The 21530-nt window shown below is 40.9% G+C and overlaps 2 protein-coding genes across 4 annotated transcripts; one reads left to right on the forward strand and one right to left on the reverse strand.

Moving 5' to 3' along the window:
• Positions 1–928: 928 nt before the first annotated feature.
• On the forward strand, positions 929–7715 carry scyl3 (SCY1-like, kinase-like 3). 2 transcript variants are annotated; one of them, XM_047586514.1, is made up of 14 exons: positions 929–1226; positions 1324–1502; positions 1992–2177; positions 2364–2477; positions 2614–2670; positions 2753–2855; positions 3812–3923; positions 4005–4082; positions 4321–4460; positions 4604–4794; positions 4939–5110; positions 5679–5843; positions 5926–6725; positions 6999–7715. In XM_047586514.1, the coding sequence occupies exons 2-14, from the start codon at positions 1338–1340 to the stop codon at positions 7059–7061; spliced, it is 2346 nt and encodes a 781-aa protein (XP_047442470.1). In that variant the 5' UTR covers positions 929–1226; positions 1324–1337; the 3' UTR covers positions 7062–7715. The 2 variants fall into 2 exon arrangements, with proteins under 2 accessions (XP_047442470.1, XP_047442469.1); XM_047586513.1 differs by having other exon boundaries at positions 929–1502.
• Positions 7709–20054, reverse strand: c6h1orf112 (chromosome 6 C1orf112 homolog). 2 transcript variants are annotated; one of them, XM_047586512.1, is made up of 25 exons: positions 19869–20054; positions 19648–19773; positions 18450–18489; positions 18272–18360; positions 18063–18167; positions 17819–17959; positions 17113–17275; positions 16901–16985; positions 16661–16799; positions 16352–16441; positions 16169–16233; positions 15937–16070; positions 15439–15568; positions 13698–13884; positions 12729–12811; positions 12445–12496; positions 11313–11402; positions 10676–10861; positions 9964–10083; positions 9790–9885; positions 9595–9708; positions 9198–9302; positions 9049–9129; positions 8824–8970; positions 7709–8097 (listed from the first exon to the last, which is right to left on the reverse strand). In XM_047586512.1, exons 2-25 carry the CDS (start codon positions 19741–19743, stop codon positions 7888–7890), a joined length of 2748 nt encoding a protein of 915 aa, XP_047442468.1. In that variant the 5' UTR covers positions 19744–19773; positions 19869–20054; the 3' UTR covers positions 7709–7887. The 2 variants fall into 2 exon arrangements, with proteins under 2 accessions (XP_047442468.1, XP_047442467.1); XM_047586511.1 differs by having other exon boundaries at positions 15937–16085.
• Between the last annotated feature and the right edge of the window lie 1476 nt (positions 20055–21530).

Here is a 21530-nt window from a genome sequence, read left to right on the forward strand (position 1 = left end):
TGACACTCTAGTGGTTATAGAAAATGAGGATGAGAAATGATCTTCTAAACTCATGAGTGTTTGACCTCTTGATGTTTTAGTAGTTTGAATGATTTGATACATAATGGTTTTGACTGAGCAATTATTTGAAAATCAATACTGAAATAATGAAATACTGAAAAGCTAATGAAAAGTTGGGTAAGCTAGATTTCAAAAGTTGCTTAAATTAAAAAAGTTTTATCTGAAATTAAATGATTACTATGACATGACAAAAATGTATAAAATAAGGCTTTGGGTTTTGATGTCTAACACTGACTAAACATTTAATATTTCCATCAGATATAATGAAAAGTTACAAATGGAAACACTCAAGGAATTACATGAAAATAGTTCTAACTGTATTCTGAGTTAATCTATACTTTCTACCGCCCCGCTGCTTCCTTTAGCCTGATGTTCACATATTGGGCGGGATGATTCTGAGTCACTACATCATGCACATCCACCTCCATTATGTAAGTCCCGTAGCAGAATAGTCACCTGACATGCATGTGATATGGTTTTAATTTCAGAGTTTCAAAACAGACACCTATAGTTGCTGTACTGTTAACGTGTAGTAGACAGAAATAGACACAGGAAGCTTCAGTTAACACAGGACGCCACAGTTACTTCTGTTTGTTTTGCCATATGGTGGTAGCCAGCCACCTCTCCGCGGCTAAACCTGCGTTGCCTCACACCACTCTGGTCGCATCCATTTCATACAAAGCAGGGGTGTTACTTAAGTTGTGTAGCACCTTACGATTAACCCTATCGATGTAGCATTTCATGGTTTACAAAAAGAAGTAACCGTTATACTGTAAAAATACTTAAATACTTTAAATTCAAGTAAATCAGTGCCAGTGACCAATAGTTAACAATACTGAGAGTACAGTCCCCCACTTTGTGGTTCCGGCATTTACCGGAAGGGTCGGTGTTTACAGAGCAGCTTTCGCTACATGTTGGGTATACGTTAGAGTCGCACGAAACTGCGAGCAAATTAATCAGTGACTGTGACACATTTTTATATATTTTTTGATATACTGGTTGCATGTATGGCACACTCCAGTGAATATGATTGTTAGGGGGCGGGGAAGCTATCGGGACGCATAACAATGACAAACTGGCTAACGTAGCTCTGAGGTTAGCCAGCTAGGCGACTAACAGCACCTGCTAACTTCTCACAAACCCGTTCATCCAGTGCAGTGAAACAGGTATCAGTACGTCAGCGTTGGCACTCTCGTTGCCACATATCACGTTTGACTCGCTTGGCTTATGTCCCCGTGTCCCCACATTGACCTGCTGGTCCAGGGAGGAGCGCGGCCATGGGAGCGGAGAGCAGCGCTGTGCGGGGCTTTACCCTGGAGGAGCCCCTCCTGACACTACCCTCTGGGCTCACCATGTACTCGGCGGTGCTTCAGGATGGAAAGCCTGCCTCTGTATTTGTCCACAAGCGGGGCAATGAAGACAAAGTCAACAAAGCTGCTAAGGTATTGCAAAGTGAACCCTTGTCCGGGTACCAGGGCATTAGTTGTGGATGTAGTGGCAATGTTTTTTATGTATCATGTCTTACACATCCATGCATCCCAGTGAGGTATCGCCTCCTAAAACACAGTTTTGCGTGCTTGATGTGATCATGTTTTTGGGATTAGTGTGTCTGCCTGCGATACTAAAAGAAACCCGACAGTTAATTTAATATTTTCCCTTCACTGTGTCAAGAAACATTTTTCTACAAAGTCAAAATCTCTGCTCCATAATTTATTTTTTACATGCTAATCACTTTTATAATTTCTATTCAGCTGTGTGATGTTCACATATAATTGAAAATCAATAAGTCAAGAATAGATTTGGGTAAGATGTATGGCACCTCCCACTGGGATAGGCTCCCGTCCCCCCCATGACCCCTCTAAGGATAAGTGGAGATAGACGGATGGATTGATCCAGGCACATTCCTGCTTTCCTTCTTTCATTTCCTGCAGCACCTGAAGACACTGAGGCATCCGTGTCTGCTGCGCTTCCTCTCATGCTCAGTGCAGGATGGCGGCATCCACCTGGTAACAGAACATGTGCAGCCCCTGGAGCTGCTGCTGGAGAATATGTCCCCAGAGGAAATCTGTGCAGGCATCTATGACCTTCTGCAGGCACTTGTGTTTCTGCATGAGAGGGTGAGCAGAAAAAAAGAAGGGTTTGCTCATTTCTTTTCAATTAACGTTTGTTTGAAGAAAAGCACGGAAAACAAGATACAAGATACTGTAGAAAGTAAAGTATTTATTCATGTTGTACTTTTCTCATTTGCCTTGTCTGCGTGTTGCACATGCACAAGTTCCTAACTGGTCCTCCTCTTCCAACAGGGGAAATCCACCCACAACAACGTCTGTATTTCATCTGTATTTGTCAGTGAAGATGGTCATTGGAAACTGGGAGGGATGGACACTGTCTGCAAGTTCTCTGAAGCAACTCCTGAGGTAAGAGGTGGAATGAAATCAAATGCAATACTAAGACGCAGTCCATGTGTTTTTTTTTTGTGAAAGCTCCAAACTTTTGAGGACTCCCTGAAATTTTTCAATATTTAATTTTTTTACATTTGCTACAACTCCATAGTTTCTCACAAGCATTAAGAATGCAAGAGAGGCCAGCTGTGTTCCTCCTGAAGAGCAGGTAAGCAGTATAAATGTCATGATTAAGTATAAACAAACCATCAACCTTGTGTGCAAATTTTCAAGAAACATGTTTTTGACAGGGTGAGGACTTCAAAATCCTTCCGGATAAACATGCTCACTCTCGGGATTGTTATTCTTTTGGAATGATGGTGGAAGCCTTTATTCCTCTCCTGAATGGCTATGGTGAGTAGTGATGACCTCAGGACTGTCTGAGACAGGAACCACGCGAATCATGTTACTGAGGACCCGCTCACACCTCTGCCAAACAAATGGTTTAATTAATACTGTACTCTGCTCTACCCTCAGTAGTAAAAACAAATGAATTGGATTATACACTGCACTTATTTATTTTTTTCAAACTCTCACAGCCCTGCACGGCTGCTTCACAGAACAGTTGGCATGGCAACTTGTAGTCACATCCTGATTCTAATCCTCACCACATAAGTAATTAAAACAAAACCATCCTTGAAAGTTACTTGACATGTGTTATAGTGTTTTAGTTCAGCCCAAGTCCCATCCACTAACATGGAGTACACTATGACCCACGCTGCAGCCAGCCACCAGGGGGAGCTGTACTTACTTTACTACTTGCTTCGCCTTTGAGGAGCTGTTCGCCCACATTTATACAGTCAGGGTATCACCATTAAAAATTATTTATAGTTTTGTATCCTGTATTTGCAGTAAGTTCTTTTATTTGTTTATTTATTTTTTACAGATGCATGTATGAATTCATCTGCTTGCATTTGATTCTCTCTTTACCTGTCCTCCCTTCTCTTCTTCCCGCATACTCTCTTTTTTCTGTCTTTCTACCTGGATGACCACAAACAGATTAATGGCTCCGTATGAGCTAGGTTCCGCTCAAAGTTTCTTCCTGTTAAAAGGGAGTTTTTCCTTGGTACCATCAGATTCTGTAAAGCTTTCTCAGATCATTTTGATTCTTGCAGGTGCTAAATAAATAAATTGGAATGCAACAGGCTGAACCTGCTCACTGTATGTTCATTACACAGACTCTGTAATAGGGAGTTAGCAGGGAAAGGTTGGTATAATGATTTGAACTATGTGGCTGCAGTGCAAGTCTGAAAAATGCTAAATATAACCTGCACGTACAATATTACATTGTGTGTGTGTTTTTTTTTCAGTGTCGCAGGAGCGGTCGGACAGCTTGACAAAGACCCTGCAGGCAGGCCTGCTGAACTCCGACCCCTTATCTCGACCTCCACTCAGCTCTTTACTGACTCACGACTTTTTCAGGTTTGTGTGGTTTCCTTTTGCCATTTTTAGTGCATACTGAGAATGATTTGCTTTAAAACACACTCTTTTTTCTGTGAATAGGAATGACTTTTTGGAAGTGATGAATTTTCTGAAAAGCCTGACCCTGAAAACAGAAGAGGAAAAGAATGAATTCTTTAAGTAAGAAGCAATATGGTTTTATAGCTTTTCTTGGCAATTGTTAATAAAGCACAATGTCAGTGATTTTAGTTCAAACGTATACCGATCAGGCATAACATTATGATCGATGGTCGATGATATTTACATTTCCTGTCAGTGGTTTTAATGTTGTGGTTGATCGGTGTACATCAGTGGTTTCAAAATATGAACGTTTAACTACATTGTACTTTCCACTCATATTCTGGTTGTGTGTTTTTAGGTTTCTTCTGGACCGGGTCCAGAGCCTCCCTGAAGAGCTGATAGCTGCACGTCTTGTCCCCAAACTCCTCAACTCTCTTGTATTTGCAGAACCCATGGCAGTCAAAAGCTTCCTGCCTCATCTTCTAAGGCCAAAGAAGGGTAAGATGGCTTTTTCTTCCCGCCAATAATAAATTGAACTCTATCCCATCTCAAAGAGAAAGGAAACTACTCTGTAGTAGCTGACAGTTTGAAATTTGAAGTAGCTGATGGTCATGCTCTGTGTTTTTCATCTGTGTGGACAGATCCCAGTGGTGGTGGTAACAGTGAAGACTGCCTGCTGTCTGTGTCCCTTTACCGTAAACACGTGATTCCTCAGCTACTGAAACTATACAAAGTAAACGAGGAACATGTCCGGATTGTGCTGCTGGCTCACATTCACATCTACTCTGAGTTCTTCTCCCATGAAGAACTCAAGAACCAGATCCTACCTCAGGTGGAGTACTGATATAGAAGCATAGTTTATAAGTTTAACAGTTGGTCTTACACAGAAGGATAGTTAGGGTTGACCCAACATAAATGCCATCATCCATCTCTTCCATTATCATAGAATCTCTTTTTTTGTTGTTGGTGGCTGCAGGTTTTGCTGGGAATGAGAGACACAAATGATTCTCTGGTTGCCTTGACGCTGCAGAGTCTGGCGGTGTTGGTGCCCCTGTTGGGGGCTCAAGTGGTCGTTGGTGGAGAGCGAACCAAGGTCTTTAAACGCACCACACCCAACTTCACCAAGTCTACAGAGGTCACCCCTGAAAGTAAGCAAGTCTGACTTCTGAGTAGCAATGAATGCATCGATATTAATAATGTTGGGAAAGTGCAACAAATAAGTGTTCTTATCATAATATGAGTCTGGTAGCACGCCTTTTGGTTTTCATTATGGGGCGTGTTTCAAAGAACACAGAGAAAAAAATACGTTTGGAGAATAGTCCTGCAACCATTCAATGCCATTTGTTGTAAAGAAATTCAACAACAGCTGTTAGTTTGTTATCCATCACCACATAAAACGATTCCACTGGCCTTGCAGGCCTTTGTTGGAGCATCATCTCCCAAAGGAGCCACTCCTGACCAACTTTTCCCTACAAAATCTTGGTGGTGGGGGAAGTTCATCTAATCGTACTTTGCCTCTGTGGTTTCCTTCGGGAGACTCACAAGCAGGTTCTGTGAAAATACCATTTCAAACTACGTGATCTGGACATAATCTCTCATTAGCCACTTCAGTCAAGCTGCAACCAATCAGTTGACTTGTTTGCCGTCACGTACCAATCCATCAACTGGATTGGTTTTCAAGGGTAACATCTATTCTTACTTTGCCTCTTTCTTTAGCTTCACCTGTACATATAATTGGAGGTTCCCACCCTCAGATGGCCCAGCCTTCCAAAGTATTGACCTTGTTCCCCAAAGGTTCAGGGACTGATGGCTTGGTCCTCGGTCATACGACTAGTTTTGTAGGTACAAGGGAGACCCCAAGGGATACCACGCCAATATCAGGTATCCAGTGTTACTATTTTCATTAATTTAATGACGTCATAAGACCCAAAGCTCAGTCTGCCTTTTGTCTTGTGTGTTCTAGGTGTAAATAGACAGAAGATGATTCTACCTTTGAATGGCTTTGGTCAGGACAGTGAGATGGAGCCACTATCCTACAGCCCAGAGAAGGCTGAAAGACTGAGAGGCGCAGTGGAAGACTGGCCTGACTGGAGTGACCCTGAGGAGAGCGAGAGTAAAGATGGACAGCCAGTCCAGATCAACATTCAGTCCTCAGTGAGAGCAGATCCAGTCAGCAGCGGACTCACACATCGCAACACAGCAGAAGAGCCGTGGGATGACTTTGAGGAAACTGAACCTACCTCAGACCTCTCCCCTACAGCTCCTTTATCAGACCCAGTCGTACTTCCACCGCCACAAGGGGGCACTCCAACTACACCTGCACAACACGCGCCTGAAGCACTGAGGCTGCCTTCTTCTAAACCACTTAAATTGACCTCAGTGATACGACAATCAACACAGGACAAGACCACTTCCTCGTGGGATAATGGCTGGGCTAAAGAGGAGAGAGACTCTGAAAAATCCCCCAGTCCATTAAAACTTAAGCCCAAACCCACAGTGCCACAAAAAATCGGTGAAAAAGGGAGCCTGGGGGAGGAGTTCACCATCAAGGTGAAGAAAAAGGTAGAGGAAGACCCAGAGCTGGATTTATTTGCAGACATGGTGCCAGACATCAAGTTGTCCTCTCCAGCTCTGCTGCTACTAGAAGAGAGTAATGTTGGACAGTCTCCAGCCTCTCCAGAAGACACTAACTCTCAGCAGGTTGACCCATCCATTGACACTTTAACGCTTACTGCCAAGTTTGCAGCGTACAACTTGATGGAGGTGAGTGTGTGTGCACGGTTATGTGTAGGACGATGGTATTTACACGGTAGTTCATAACTGTCTCATCTCTGGTGATCCACACATGTGAAACAATGTCTGTGTGCAACCACCAAGCTGGTCTCTGACACAACACTTTTGGATGTCTTCAGTTTCAACTGTGTACTATTTGACCTGCCGACATGACATGTTCTACAGGCATCCGCGGTAGAGAATTCCTGTTTGGAATCACTTTTCTCATCAACACATTTTGTTGTTTCTCTCTTTTACTCTCAGACTGAAACGGATGGCTGGGGAGATGGAGAGGACCTGAACTGGGAGGACGAAAATGTCTGGTGATGACAATTAATCACCGGAGAACTTAAATCCATGCACCACATCTGCCAGGTCACAACAGAGCAGTAAACTGGAAGTAGCTTTTCCATGTAACATGATGCAGTAAGAATACAAATGCCGAGGACGGGCTTTTATGGACTTTTTCTATTCTGTTGATTTCCTGACATTTATTATCAGTATGTTCATTATGAGAACTTGGGTTTGAACTGGAAGGATTGAGTGCATATCATATGTACTAGAGTTGGACAAAAGATGCCATTCATAATTATTTGCCAATTGATATTAGTCAGTTTAAGATGGCAGAGGTTCTCAATCACAGGTGAATGTGATTGAATGTGAATCTGGTTTTCATTTTCCCTTCTTTTATTATTATTTTTTTTTAATTGTGCCAACATCTGGACTGGCAGTGACATAGATGAGGTTTTACAACAGATAAAGGTTTTGGCAACACACGAGTCAGGTTTGATTAACAGAAGGCTTGCACTTTGAATGAATGTGAACTAGGAATTACATAATTTATTAGTAGCTTTTTGGTTGCTGGTGAAATAAACATTTTACAGTAGCAAATATGTCACTTTTCTGTTTTACAGCCTAAGATTTTCTCTACTGTTCTCAAAAGAAACTTGGTGAAGGAAATAAAGAAAAAAATGTTTGGTATTCATAGAAGTTTATTAAACAGTAACAAAAAATCAAGAATGACAGTATAAAAAAGACAAGATTAGAAACTATTTTCAGTTGCGGCAAAAGAGCTGTGCAGACATCCAGGGCTGACTGAGCCATTTTTCTGTACAGAGTGAATGATTTGAAGCTGGAAAACAATCTGGAGCTGCTAGGTCGTGTGTCTGACTGTTCTGATCTGGATTATGAGGGTCTGCAGCTCTTGTAGTCTGGATTCCAGCCACTGTGGAAGTGGTGCAGTTGTGTTGTCTTTGCCCTCAATGAGAGCCTGAAGGGCTTTTAAAGCGCTCTCAGCCGTCTGGAGGCAGCGGCTGTACTCCTCCTCTGAACTCGTCTCCTGCCGAGCTCTCTTTGGGCACGGCTGTGAGGGAGGAATAATTACGGAATTCAGTTCTCACACATTTCTACAAAGTGAAATTTAAATCATCGTTCAATACGTAACCTAATTCATTGACTTTTATGAATAAAATATCTGAAGTGCACCACCTGTGGGCTTAAATAAATCTGGAAGACCGCAGGGAAATCAATCTGGGAGAACATTAGATCTTTTTTTTTTTGTCAAAGAAGTTAAATATCCCATCTGTATTTCACTGTCAACTAAGATGAAAACATCAGTATTTTCCTTAATTTGTAACTCCAGCTTGCCTCAGATTTCTCTATTGGGTGTAAAGAGTGTCTACCGTGCAGCCTACGCTACTATAATCATGTGGATTGGCATGTTTTTGTAATTATGCCACTAAAATCTGGTCAGCCGCTAGTCACCTGTGTTAAATGTATGTGTATTTCAAACCATTGCGACTGAAACCAAGCATCATTTTGTAGCTAATAGATGAAAAACAGTTGTACTCAAATCACTGCAACTCAGAAAAGAGAAAAAAACATCACAGTAGATTATTTGTAGGAGACAGAAGGAGAGGAATTTCCTTGCTCCTTGCTTGTCCAGCTGAAACGTGTAGTTACATTTCTATGGAGGTATGTCATACCTACAACGTACCTACAGCATTGATCAGACAATGAAGAATAAATGTCTGCATGTATAGTCAGGCAGACTGAACAGATTACAAATTCATTTAACGATGCCACCAACCTCTGAATCTGCAACAGCTTCATCTGCTGGTTTGCTGGAAACTTTGTCTTTGCTTTCCTCCAGCGTCTCATTGTGCTGCTCAATTATTGAAGCTTCCTGTTTGAGCCTCTGTAGCCGTGTCCCCACATCTTCCCGAGCATTCACAGTCTACAGCAAAAGATAGTCTTATTCACCTCCACCTCGCATCTGCTGGAGATTTCATCACAATATGCCGATACTTCTTACCTTGCTTAGATAATTGACCACTTTGGTCTTGGTTTCTTCTTCACACAGACTCTGGGAAATTACCTCTTCATGGTTTGTATTCTTAAACACAAGAAGGACAGTTGAGAATGGTCCTGCACACTACATCTTAAAGATTGTTCTTGACTTACCTCTGCAAAGCCAGAAAAGGCCTCCAAGGCGTGTTGATGTAGCAGCCAGCATCTGTCAGCCAAAAGAACTCCGAACAGGCTACTCAGCCTAAGAAGAATTTGACTCTGTGGTACCAAAAGATTCAACTTCATCAGAATTTATAAATTAAGTATTTCAATATTACTTTATCATTTATTTTTCCTTTAGTTTATGGAATGTGAAAATAAGGTTCACATCCTTTGAGCAAGATTTCTTGTTTGAATTTATTTTGCCGGCTTTACAGATTTAGGAGCAGCTTATGGTGAGAACAAAGCATCACAGTAATTCACCTTGAGCAGCCATTAAAGTTAAAAAAGTAAAGAGGGTAAAAAACTCAAAGCGTAAAATCCTCAGCTGTAAAATGCGTTGTTTTATCACCTGGCTGTCAGAAGGGACAAAGACCTTCCCCAGGGAGGAGAGGAACTCCAGAGCAGCCAGCTGCAGCTGATCCTCACACTTCTGAGAAACGGCCGCATCCAGACAGAGCAGAGCCTGAGATAACACACCACGGTTAACACAAGTATTCTCCATTGTTCAACAGTGTAATATAGACTATGAAAACCAACAGCACACCTGAGAAATGACTTGAGGTTCAATGTTTTTCACTAAAACGGCTGATATTGACAACAGCAGCTGTAGTGTGCACTGGAGCACGGGGTGAGTCTGTAACTGGAGTGTAACAGGTTACTGATAATAATCTTACACTTATTCCTTTATTGCACCTTTGTTGCATGAGTAGTTTGATACCTGCTCTGGACTCATCCGTAACCAGATCTGTGTGACTATCCTCACTGAAGAGGCCACACACTGTTCTCCAGGAGACGACTGGCCCCGAACTACTGCCAGGAGGGACAACAGCACCGCATTCTAGTGATAAAGGGGACTTATGTCAATACATGCATGAATTTTATCACTTTGACTTCACCCACACTCATCCCCTCCAGTGTTTTCTTAGGTGGGTAGAATCATTCTGGACAGACTTTGACGAATAGCAGCTGAACAGCAGGGAAACGTGTGAGTCAACAGTCAGAGAGCACTCATGTCACAGCAGCAAAAGAGAGGTCACAAAGAAGTTTAGAAAAGGGAACAATCTTATCTTAATCTTGATATCACTTGTGATGATTAATAATCTGTCCACCCTCTCTTCAGTGAACAAAGACAAAATCTTTGCTTAGCCTTGCCCTTGATGCTTGTACTGCTTCTATTTCTGACAATTTAGTATCACAAAGTTATAACAGATAAACATTAATGAGCATGAACTTCTATTGGCATCTTTGTTTTCCTCTTTGCACAGTCGCCCCAATTTACATATATCTCACTTGATCACAAAGCAGACACATTGGTTTCATGTGAAGTGCAGATTTAAGAAAATCTATGATGTTATTAATGTAACATGTTGGTAAGTGAGATTACTACACTAACGCTGCATCATGTCATATACATGTATACAGTACAGTACCATTTTGTCCACTTGTCCAAGTTTGTATCCTCCAGTTTGCCAGTCAGTCAGGACTTTTTGGGCACAGGCAATAACATCCATCTCTACACGGTGGCGGGTGTCCTGTGGAAGAGCTCTGAGGAGGATGTGGCGCCACACCGGATGGTTTTCCACTTCAGAAGGAGGGAAATGCGCCACCAGCTCCATCTGTTACAACAAATACTAGTTTAAAATCACACTCTTACAGTAAGACATAGAGTTTGTATGGCTTTGTGTGGAGACCCAATCAAGAGGCATTAGTCAAACCCACAAACCAGAACTCTACACTGGTAGTTGGTGCAGGTGCTTTTAAGAGTGGAGAAACTAAATTCTAGGCAGTGAACGAGGGCTCACAAGTAAAAATGATATGAATCACCAGTCACTAGATCTCAATCCGGAGATGCTGGAACAATGTCAAGAAGAGAGTGTCCAAAAAAAACAAAGAGGCAATGCTGTGAATGACTAGTAAAAGAGAATGAAGTCTATGCCAACAAGCAATGGAGCCGTTTTGGTGGTGGGTGCTTTAGCTATTGTATTTTAATGCCATACATAAAATGACATACTGAATGATCCAAGTGTGGACAGTGAGTGATTTAAGTTCCTAAGGTCCGGTTCTAACCTGGTGTTGTGGCGTCATAAGGAAAACCATGCGTTTGAGCAGCAAGCCCAGGTGGAGAACCTTGTTACACTCAGCAGTGCACACTTTGACCTAAAACAGAAGGGGGAGACATAAAGAGGGACAGATTAGGTGAGTGTGGGGGTTCTGAATGAGTACAGGCGTCTCTACATTCTCTCTACTCTACAGTGTAGAAGTAAGAACTGAAGCAAGGGGGCTAGGCCTGTCGGAATAAAAAACTTTGCTGAACGAAAAATACAAAAAATAATGATAAAAATAAAGCAGACTGTCAGTAAAGGGTTATAATGTGGCAAAGTCCACTCTATGTGAGCACACACCATTTTGTGTCGTTTTGCTTATATTTACTGCGGGACGAAGGGAAAACTGGACCGGGTGGTTGTGTTTCAGGTGCGCGTGCAAGTTGGTTCAACTGGCATTCGGCTTTAAAGTCATTCCTTTTATTCCTACAAATTTCTACTCGCGTTACCTTGCTCTGTATTCCTCACGATGCTCATTTGCTACTAGCGGCCCCACCCCAAAGCCAACCCCCCACTGAGACTAGGAGAGTGGATGACCGACTGGAGGGTCCGCTCCATTCATTCCTATGGAACCAACACGCCCAGGTGCTGAGACGGATACATAGGGTGAACCCTCTCTTTGGTAGACAGAGATGAGAAAAACAAGCATGCGTGCACATGGCGATATATATCGAGGCCAGCAAAATTATTGAGTTTGTTTTCATTAATCCACGATTAATTGACTTATTGATTATCATGACAGGCGGCGGGAACATGTGTGGGATCCAGCTTAGTTCAATGCCAACCGCATCAATAGTCACTCTCCTTATGATGCCGCAGAAATCAGGATACATAACCTACCAACAAATTAAGACTTATTCCAAAAAAGCTCATAGGAATTCAGGAACTTCCACTTAAATTCAATTGTGTTTAAGCGATTTTTGCAAAAATCTAAAAAATCTAGCAAGTCTACAGAGTGAAGATTTACTAAGTATATTTAGAATTAATTTGTTGAAAGTGCACTGTAAGTAACATTTTCTGCAACCTCTCTTCATTTCAGGGCAAGAACACCATTCGTATTCTCTCGTGTCTCGCAGAGTTTTCTGTTCTCTACCTACCAGATGAGCAACAAGAAGGACATGATGTAGGCAAAGTTCTGCTGTCCCATACCTGTGTACACAGACAACAAAATCAACTGTCAGTTATGCAGAAAATAAACACATTAACACTGTGGCACAGTGAATATTCAGTTGTTTTCATGCAAACGATAAAGAGGTATATGAAGATATGGTACATGAATATACCTGTGAATTAAATAGCCAAAAATACACATTTTCCTTTTGAACAGTTCAAAGGAAAATGACACAAAGAAAGTGAAAACTGCATTTCTCGTCACTCTCACCGTGCTGTAAAACACCACACATCTGTTGCCAGTAAAGCTGTTTGAGTATCAGCCTGCAGCACAGCATCGACCAAGCAGCGTTCCTGAAAAAGCAAGATAACGCACAGGGGAAACCAGGCACACAGAAGGGAGGAAAACACAAAACATAGGAAAAAAAATAATTATAAAACTATTCAACACGCAAAAACGAAAGTGAAAGAATAACTTGCTTTGAATGAAGGGATATCCTGCGCTGAAAAAGCTAGTTATTATGACACATGAATATATTCCATTGCAGTGTTTCCAACACGTTTCGTGAGACCTGGGCATTTTACTTTATTGTGTCTATTGTGTGGAGGGGTTTGCTGTTAAAAAAATGTTGTATATAACGTCATGCGGTTTTATCAGATCTTTAGCCTCAGACCGGAGGTTTCCAACGTTTTTCAGGCCAAAGACCCCAAACTGATAGAGAGATTAAGTAGGGACCCCCTACCTACTATATGTTAAACTTTATCTAGACCCGTTTATAAATATACATTATTATCATTTTACACTCAATATTATTATATTAATATAGCTATTCAAATATATTTTTTTTATTTCACACAGGTGCAGTAACAGTAGGGTGACCGTGCAACTGCCGTAAACATAAACATAACTGATTGGTATACACAATAAAGACAGACAGATAAAAAAAAAAAATAATTGACAGATTCTAGTTTTAATTTTACCTGGGGACTGAAAAGCCTCTTTCGGCCAATTGCGGGGAATGTGGATTCATGTTAATGTGTATTTAAAGAATTTTAAACTTGTGTGGGAAAACTGTGGGAGAAAATTATATAAATATATAAAAATGTCAACCAAAGATTTTGCGACCCCCCCCCCTGCAGTTACCTCCGTGGACCCCGTGTTGAGGACCTTTGCCTCGGACATTATTACCTAACAGTGTGAGTCATTGCACGGAATTCAGTAGAAGTGGGTTTAACTCACCAGCAAGGGAAAGTACACTGGGGAGAGCAAAGCAACGTTGGCACAGAGATGCACACAGATGTGGTGGTGAAGGGTGACCTGGACTTGTGCTTTGCCCTTCAACATCACCCCTGGCAACAGTACAGGGACCTTACGCTCAGCGTAGCATCGTCGGAAACTAGTAAATGTGGCCTGAAAGAGAGGAAGCCTGGAGACAAACACAATGGAAAGACGCTTTGAAGTATTTTCGTTTCAAACTAGATTTTCCCTTTTTCAGCATTTCCAAATACGCAGTTTACTTTCAGCTGACCAAACTCTAGTCCATATGTGACGTAATAATTACGACAACCACTGCTCAGAAAAATTAAAGGGACACTTTGAAACACATCAGATCTCAATGGGAAAAATCATGCTGGATGTCTATACCGATATGGACTGGGTTATGGGGACAAAAGGTTTGCTGGGAATGAAAAGGATCTACTCTAATCTCTAATCTCTAATCAAATCAAAAAGGCACTCAGTACTTTGTATGTCCCCCATGGGCTTGTATGCATGGCTGACGTCTAACAAGATGGCGTCTAACGAGACGACGGATGGTGTCCTGGGGTATGTTCTGCCAGATCTGGACCAGGCCATCACTGAGCTCCTGGACAATCTAGGTTCAACCTAACGGCTCAGAGATGTTCTATTGGGTTTAGGTCAGGCAAGCATGGGGGCCAGTCAATGGAATCAATTCCTTCTTCTTCCAGGAAATATCTGCAAACTTTCACCACATGACGGGGGACATTGTCAGGAGGAACCCAGGACCCACTACAGGGTCTGACAATGGGTTTAAGGATTTCATCCCGATTCCTAATGGCAGTCAGGTGGTATCCTCTCCAGATCATCACTGACCCACCACCAAATCAGTCATGATGAAATATGTTACGGGCAGCATAACATTCTCCACGGCTTCTCCAGACCCTTTCATTTCTGTCACATGTGCTCAGGGTGAACCTGCTCTCATCTGAGAAAAGCACACGGCATTAGTGGCAGACCTGCCAATTCTGGTGATGCCAACCAAGCTCCACGGTGCCAGGCAGTGAGCGTGAACCCCCGGGGCCACCCTCGTCAAGCCTTTTTCTGAGTGTTTGGTCAGAGATCATTATGCAAGGCTCTGACAGCGCTCACCCTTCACCCTTAACAAAACGCAGACACCGGTCCTGATGATGGGTTAAGGACCTTTCCTGTTCTATCCAACTGCCCGTGTCCTGGAATTTCCTCCATGCTCTTGAGATGGCGCTGGGAGACACAGTAAATCTTCTGACAATAGCACGTACTAATGTGTCATCCTGGAGGAGCTGGACTGCTTGTGTAACCTCTATGGGATCCAGATATCGCCTCATGCTACCGGTAGTGACACTGACCCTGGCCAAATAAAAAACTAGTGAAAAACAGTCAGAAAAGATGAGGAGGGAAACCTGTCAGTGACCTCCGCCTGTTAAACCACTCCTGTTTTGGGGACCATCTCGTTGTTGCCCCTCTAGTGCACCTGATGTTAATTTCATTAACTAATTCATTTCAACACCAAAGCAGCTGAAACTGATTAACAGATCAATATCACAGAGGTTGAATCGACCTGATACTATACTTTGATAAAAAGTGTTCCTTTCATTTTTTTGAGCAGCGTACTCAGACAGTTCAAATGTATTTAAAAATAGCAGCAAATGAAAAAATAGAAAATCATAATTGTTCAAAAAAGAAATAAACCCTATTTTCTTACCTTGGGATCTCCTCTGAAAATTGACTACCAGTGTACCAAAGCTGCAGCACCTCTTCTGGTTGACTGCCCAGCTTTCCCATGATGTTTACCAGCAAGAGACACTGAGGAAGCTCATGTTCAGGACTTAACCCTGCACACAGCATGTTGACAGCACAAGGGCCAGTTAGCAGCAGCAGTGAGAAATATAATATTTTATCATTAACATTTTGCCAAATATACCGTCTATACTGTGTGTATATACGCAAACTATGGGAGATCAGCATGAAAACGTTTTTTATGTGAAATCAGTGCTGTTCCAAACCCACGTCCACCATTAAAAGACTTATTATTTCAGTTACATTTAAAATAAACACATAATACACTTTGGCTGATAAGTCTACTATGTGTCCTGCCCCCGCACCGAGAACTGACTCTGTTACAAAGAGAAACAGGAAAGTATTTATCAGCCTAATGATAGTATCTGGGAATATTGGCAAACAGGCCGAGATTTAAACTCACGCAAGTCCTGCCGGAGGACAACTTCAGCGAAGGGCCTTAGTGCCAAAAGCTGTATTAAGAAGGCATCCATGGGAACCAGAGCTGCTGCATTCAGCTCTTCAGACAGAGCCACGGGTAGAGCTGGAGCAGACAAGCTGGGAGGAAACTTACTAAAAAGATTGAGGGTCATTGGCATAATCAGACATACAATCATAAATCTGAAAGTTTGCTTTCTATTAAACTACACACGTACCTCATGATCTGCAAGTAGAGTTGGTGAAAGCAGCTACAACAGTTTGTCAGGAAGAATTTGAATTCCTGTTAAAAGGATAGAGAATGAATGTTCACTCAAATGTATGGTCACCTGCTTCAGATTAGAAAAAGGGACGAGAGATGGCGTGAAAGACGTTTGCACGTTGACTTTAATGTTTATTACCTTTATGTAATGAACCAAAGTGTTGGCAAAAAATCTGCACATCTTTGCAGTTTTCTGGAACAACTTGTATTCAGGGCTTTGTGTAGCCTCCTTTAAAGGGACAGAAGAGCATTAATAAGAAAGGTGCTCAAGAGTCTACCTTTGACCTCACCCCATTTAACACAAGCCCCAGTACAAAGGGTTACAACACAGGAAACACGCATCATTTTTATGCCACGTAGGATACAGCAAATACTGTTAAAGAAATGTCCACCATTGTCCTGACTTTGGTTGTAAATCAAATTTAAAAAGACTAATGTCCCACAGTACCTGCAGACCAGCATGTTTAATCTGTTCAGCCAACTCTATACAGTTGTGGAATGAAGCCAACAGGTTGTCACACAGACTGTTACTGATGTCACCGTGATGTAGATGCTCCTCCACCAATGACTGGTACTTCAGACTCTGTCTGAGAAAAATAAATGACAATAAAACATGTCACTTAGTAATGAAAATGTTAAACTCATCCAACTCTAGTATGGAGGATAATACAGCGTTAACAGCACTGACTTGATGAGGAACTTCCATGTGTTTGCGTGCAGTGCTATGTCGAGGTTGGAAATGATAGAGCAGATATCCAGAAGGCTATGAATCACTGAGGGAGGAGAAAATGATGCCACATTTTTAACTGCATGAGAATAGGTGTAATAAAGGAAAGACTTTATAATGACGAGCAGATCAATGAAAAACACAGAAATGCATATGTCCACGTACAAACTGACCTGAAACAATGTCAGAGACCTCCTCCTCTGAGGCATTGCTGTCGAGAGAGATTTTATCCAGCAGCTCCAAGAGACCCTTCTGGAGGGAATATGCCTCCTTGAAGAGTCCCTGCAGCAGGTCTGCCACCAAGGAGAGACGCCCACAGTAAATCACCTCACTATCCTGTGGACAACAGGGCAGAGTGTGTTGTTGTCTTGATTTCCGCTAACTTTTTTGCATGTAAACATAACATCAAAGCATTTACAACACATTATGTGCTGTAAATGCTTTGATGTTCCTTTGTATCTGTAAGTGGTTGAGTTTTCTGGTGCAACAGGATGCTTATCACACTAGCTTTGAGATAATTAGGTTTTCGCTTGTTGACAGCTTAGATAGTTCAAATGAAAGATGGAGTAAACAAAAAAGGGAACAAAAAAATAAAGTTAGATCTTAGTAATTAGCCATGTATATCCACTCTCATAAACCAAAAACTAACATTTTATTCTTACATAACACATTTCTTGCAGACATTAAAGCATAATTACATTTGTTATTAATTATAAACAATGATTATTTAATTTGTTTTTATCAATACTATTCATGTTTTTAAAGTCTAAATATACCACTATTGTTATAGCTGTTTAAGATAAATAAAAACATTACGCACAAATGGATTTCACATAAACACAAGCTCTCATCACGATCAAGTGAAGTGAACACACCAACCTTACAGTGGCGAAAGGTTTCCCTCAGGACTTTCAGGATGCAAGTCGGTAGCGAGCGGATAGCATCAAGTTCAGGGACTTCCTCAAATGAGCCAACGTGACGCACACAAGAAGACAGTGCAAAGATTATCTGCATCATTGCCTGAAACAGATGAAACGATCTCGTCACAAAACCAGATATACAATATAGCATGTACTGTGTATGGTACCGTTTTGAAGTACACTGCGTGGAAATACTGAGATACCTGTAAAATGTTCCTCAGTAAGGCGCACAATTCAGTGTTTTGGCTTGACAGTCCACCAACTTGGTCCATAATCTCTTTCAGCATGCTGTCAAACATTGTGACTACCTGCACAGTGCCCAGTGTCAAGAAACAAAAATTGAATCATCAAAAAAATATTGGTGTAGTATATAAATGCTAGTGACGATATTCACGTGATGTACGTTGTATACCTTAGGCAAGATCTTGGAGAAGCACTCATTTTCCAGCTCTGACAAACCAATGTGAGGGATGAACAAATCTGTAATTATCCTCAGTATACCTGTTAGGATGTTACACAATGGCTGGTTACACAACGGTTTGGAAACGGCACGACTAAGGCAGGTTGTAGTTATAAATGGTGAAACTCACGTATATGATCGTCCCAACTGTCAGACTTATGATGCAAAGAGTTAAAACAGTCAAGGGAAACAACAATATTACTTTAAGTCTTTCACATTGTACAAACATGATAAATACACTCGAGTGAGTTCATTAGCTATAATTGTGAAAATTAATCAATTCTTATATAACCATCCTATACTAAATCTTAGCGCCCTGAAGGTTATGGTATTCAGCATTTGTTTGAGAATAACCGAGAGTGCTGTTAATTCAACTGTGTTTTTTAGTTACGAAGCTGTGGTTTGTCATATTATTGACTTGTATTGTTTGGTTCAGATATGTTTCTATTATTTTGACAAACCTATTTTAGTGATACACCTAATTTCCAATACACTGATCAGACATAACATTATGACCACCTTCCTAATATTGTGTATGTCTCCCTTGTGCCTCAAAAACAGTTGTGACTAATCAGAGACTGGACATCAGGCACCCCCTCCATGACATCGTGGCAGGGGCAGAGAAGCAGCAACAGAGGGAGGCTTCTCTCACTACGCTGCAAGACTCAGAGGTCAGGAGGTCAGACTGTACTGTTGTACTGTTTAAATGCTCCCTTGTAAAAAATTTAAATGCATAGTTTGGGACCACCACTACTCTGACACCTTTTTTTGCACTGTTGCCACTCTTTTGCACAGACACGCACGTGAACACAGTTTTATAAGTATTACCAGTCTCCCATTTTCACTGCTCTTACTGCTACTTTTGTGTTGATGTTGATTTGGCTGTTAAGTTATGTTGATGTCTGTATGTTTGTGTACAAGCTGTACTGGATGCTCGAATTTCCCCCTCAAGTATTTTTTTTATTCTATTCTGTTCATTGTTGTGGTGTCTGGTCTGATCTAGGTGGGTGGTACATGTCTAAGTAACATCCCCATGAATGAATATCAGGTCCAGAAGTTTCCCAGCAGAACATTGTATTTCACAAGAGTGTATTGTGTCACAAGATTAATCAAAAGTTAGTGTTATTTACTTCTACTGTCGGTGGTTTTAATGTTGTGGCTGATCGGTGTACATACTCCCATCCCGATTTTACCCTGTAAACCTACTCTCAAATAATACATCAGAATTTCACACCACCATACTAAAACCATTTGCGTGAAACTATGAAGCATGTGATCACAATAATGGACCTGAGATGTGACACATAAGGTTACGTTTGAGAGGATATAGTGAGTTTGGGCAGGACGGACTTGAGCTGCTGGCGACAGGTTTCCTGACTCCACTGCACCACCTCGTCCAGGAGAGAAGTGTTGGTCTGGGACATGGCGAAAGCCACCGAGGAAGTTCAACAGTGCTGTCCAAAAGACAGGCATTTTTAGACAGTCCTTATCACCGAGTGAGTCACCGAAAGTGAATAGAAAGTTAAGAATAATACGTAAGACTTCCTACCGTAAATGCGAGACGCAGACTACTCTTCTGTTCATAAGGCCACGCCAAATTTTCTACGAGTTACTTTATCCAGACGTTGCCATTTTATATTAACAACGGCCGAAATAGAGAAAACAGTAGAGAAAAGGAGACAGCTAACTGTGGACAAACCGGACAAACATACCGCGCGCCGCTGAGTCGGATGTGTCGTCATGGTAGACGCTGCCGACGCGACTCGTCTTCCTGCATTTTAATTGGTCGAAATATTGAACTTCAGTTATTTCCAACGAATTAGAGGACAACGAATTACAGCGCTGAAAATAACAACTGTCCAACTGAGCCCTGAGATTAAATTAAAACGTGAACTATAAGTTATTTGTATGGCTCCGTATTTATTTTTTATTTATTTAGATTTAATTTTTTTGTTTGTTTGTTTTTTAATTTTGGACATTTTGAAAAAAACAATAAACAAAAAAACTTTTAACTAAATCCTTAAAAGGTTATAAAGTCTTTGGGATTCGACTAATTATGACGATGAGGATAATGATAATAAAATATAAGTTCATAAGTTTTGATTTGCTGAGCAAACTAACAATATAAAACAATACAATTTACCTATTACCTTATCTGGGTTCATGAAATATTTTGAATAAAATAGCAAAATATGTTATATATTTTGATTACAGAGAGAGTATAAAATTAAAAACGTCACATTCCATTAAAACATGTAATTAAAAGGATGTCCTTTAAATTCGAATGATTTAACAATACATTTCATGTTGTTTTTAATGAACAGAGGATAGACACAATGAATAGTGATTTTTGAGATCCAAAGAGGCAAAGACATACAGAATAGGCAGTACTGTTTATTAGGCTATAAATAGAATAGAATAGAATAGAATAGAATAGAATAGAATAGAATGCCCTTTATTGTAATTGCACAGTGTACAACAAGATTGGAAAGCTTCTACTTTTTAATACAAAAAAACAAAACAAAACAAAACACAAGTATGTGCTATTTACAAGATATACAGCTAAAGTTAAAATACTAATACTAAAGAAATATTCGAAATTTACAAAAATTATAAAATAAAATATATATTATTTTTATTGCAACAGTGGAAAAGGTATAGCAGCAGTGGTGAAGTGTAAGTGGTAAGTGTAAGTGGTAATGTGTAAACATGTATTTCACAAGGTTTTTATAATATTTGGATTGGACTTTGATAATAGCAGCTAAAGAGTGAATGCAGTTTCAAGTCTTGTATTGCACATTGTATATTATGTGGATTGTTAAAATAAGGTAAGATAATACTTCATTGATCCCTATTGGGAAAATTAAAATGTTACAGCAGCACAAGTCAGAAAAAAAAAAAAAAAAAAAACAGTGACCAGAATGAAATTAAATAGGACACAGAGGACAGGCAGCAAATTACATTAAATGGGACAAACACAACAGTCCACAGAAAATACAGTACACAAAGTGAAAACAGTGTGCATAAAGTGGCTATGTACGTAGGCTACATATGGGTCAGTGAGGTCAGCTGTTGTAGAGTCTGATGGCTGTGGGCACAAAGGAGTATCTGAAGCGTTCAGTTCTGCACCGGGAGAGTTCAGGGTGGTGATGGCTTTCGGAAAGAAACGGTTTTTCAGCCTGTTTGACAGTGATCTAATACATCTGTAGTG

The sequence above is a fragment of the Mugil cephalus genome, chromosome 6, assembly GCF_022458985.1.
Source record: "Mugil cephalus isolate CIBA_MC_2020 chromosome 6, CIBA_Mcephalus_1.1, whole genome shotgun sequence".
NCBI lineage: Eukaryota > Metazoa > Chordata > Actinopteri > Mugiliformes > Mugilidae > Mugil > Mugil cephalus.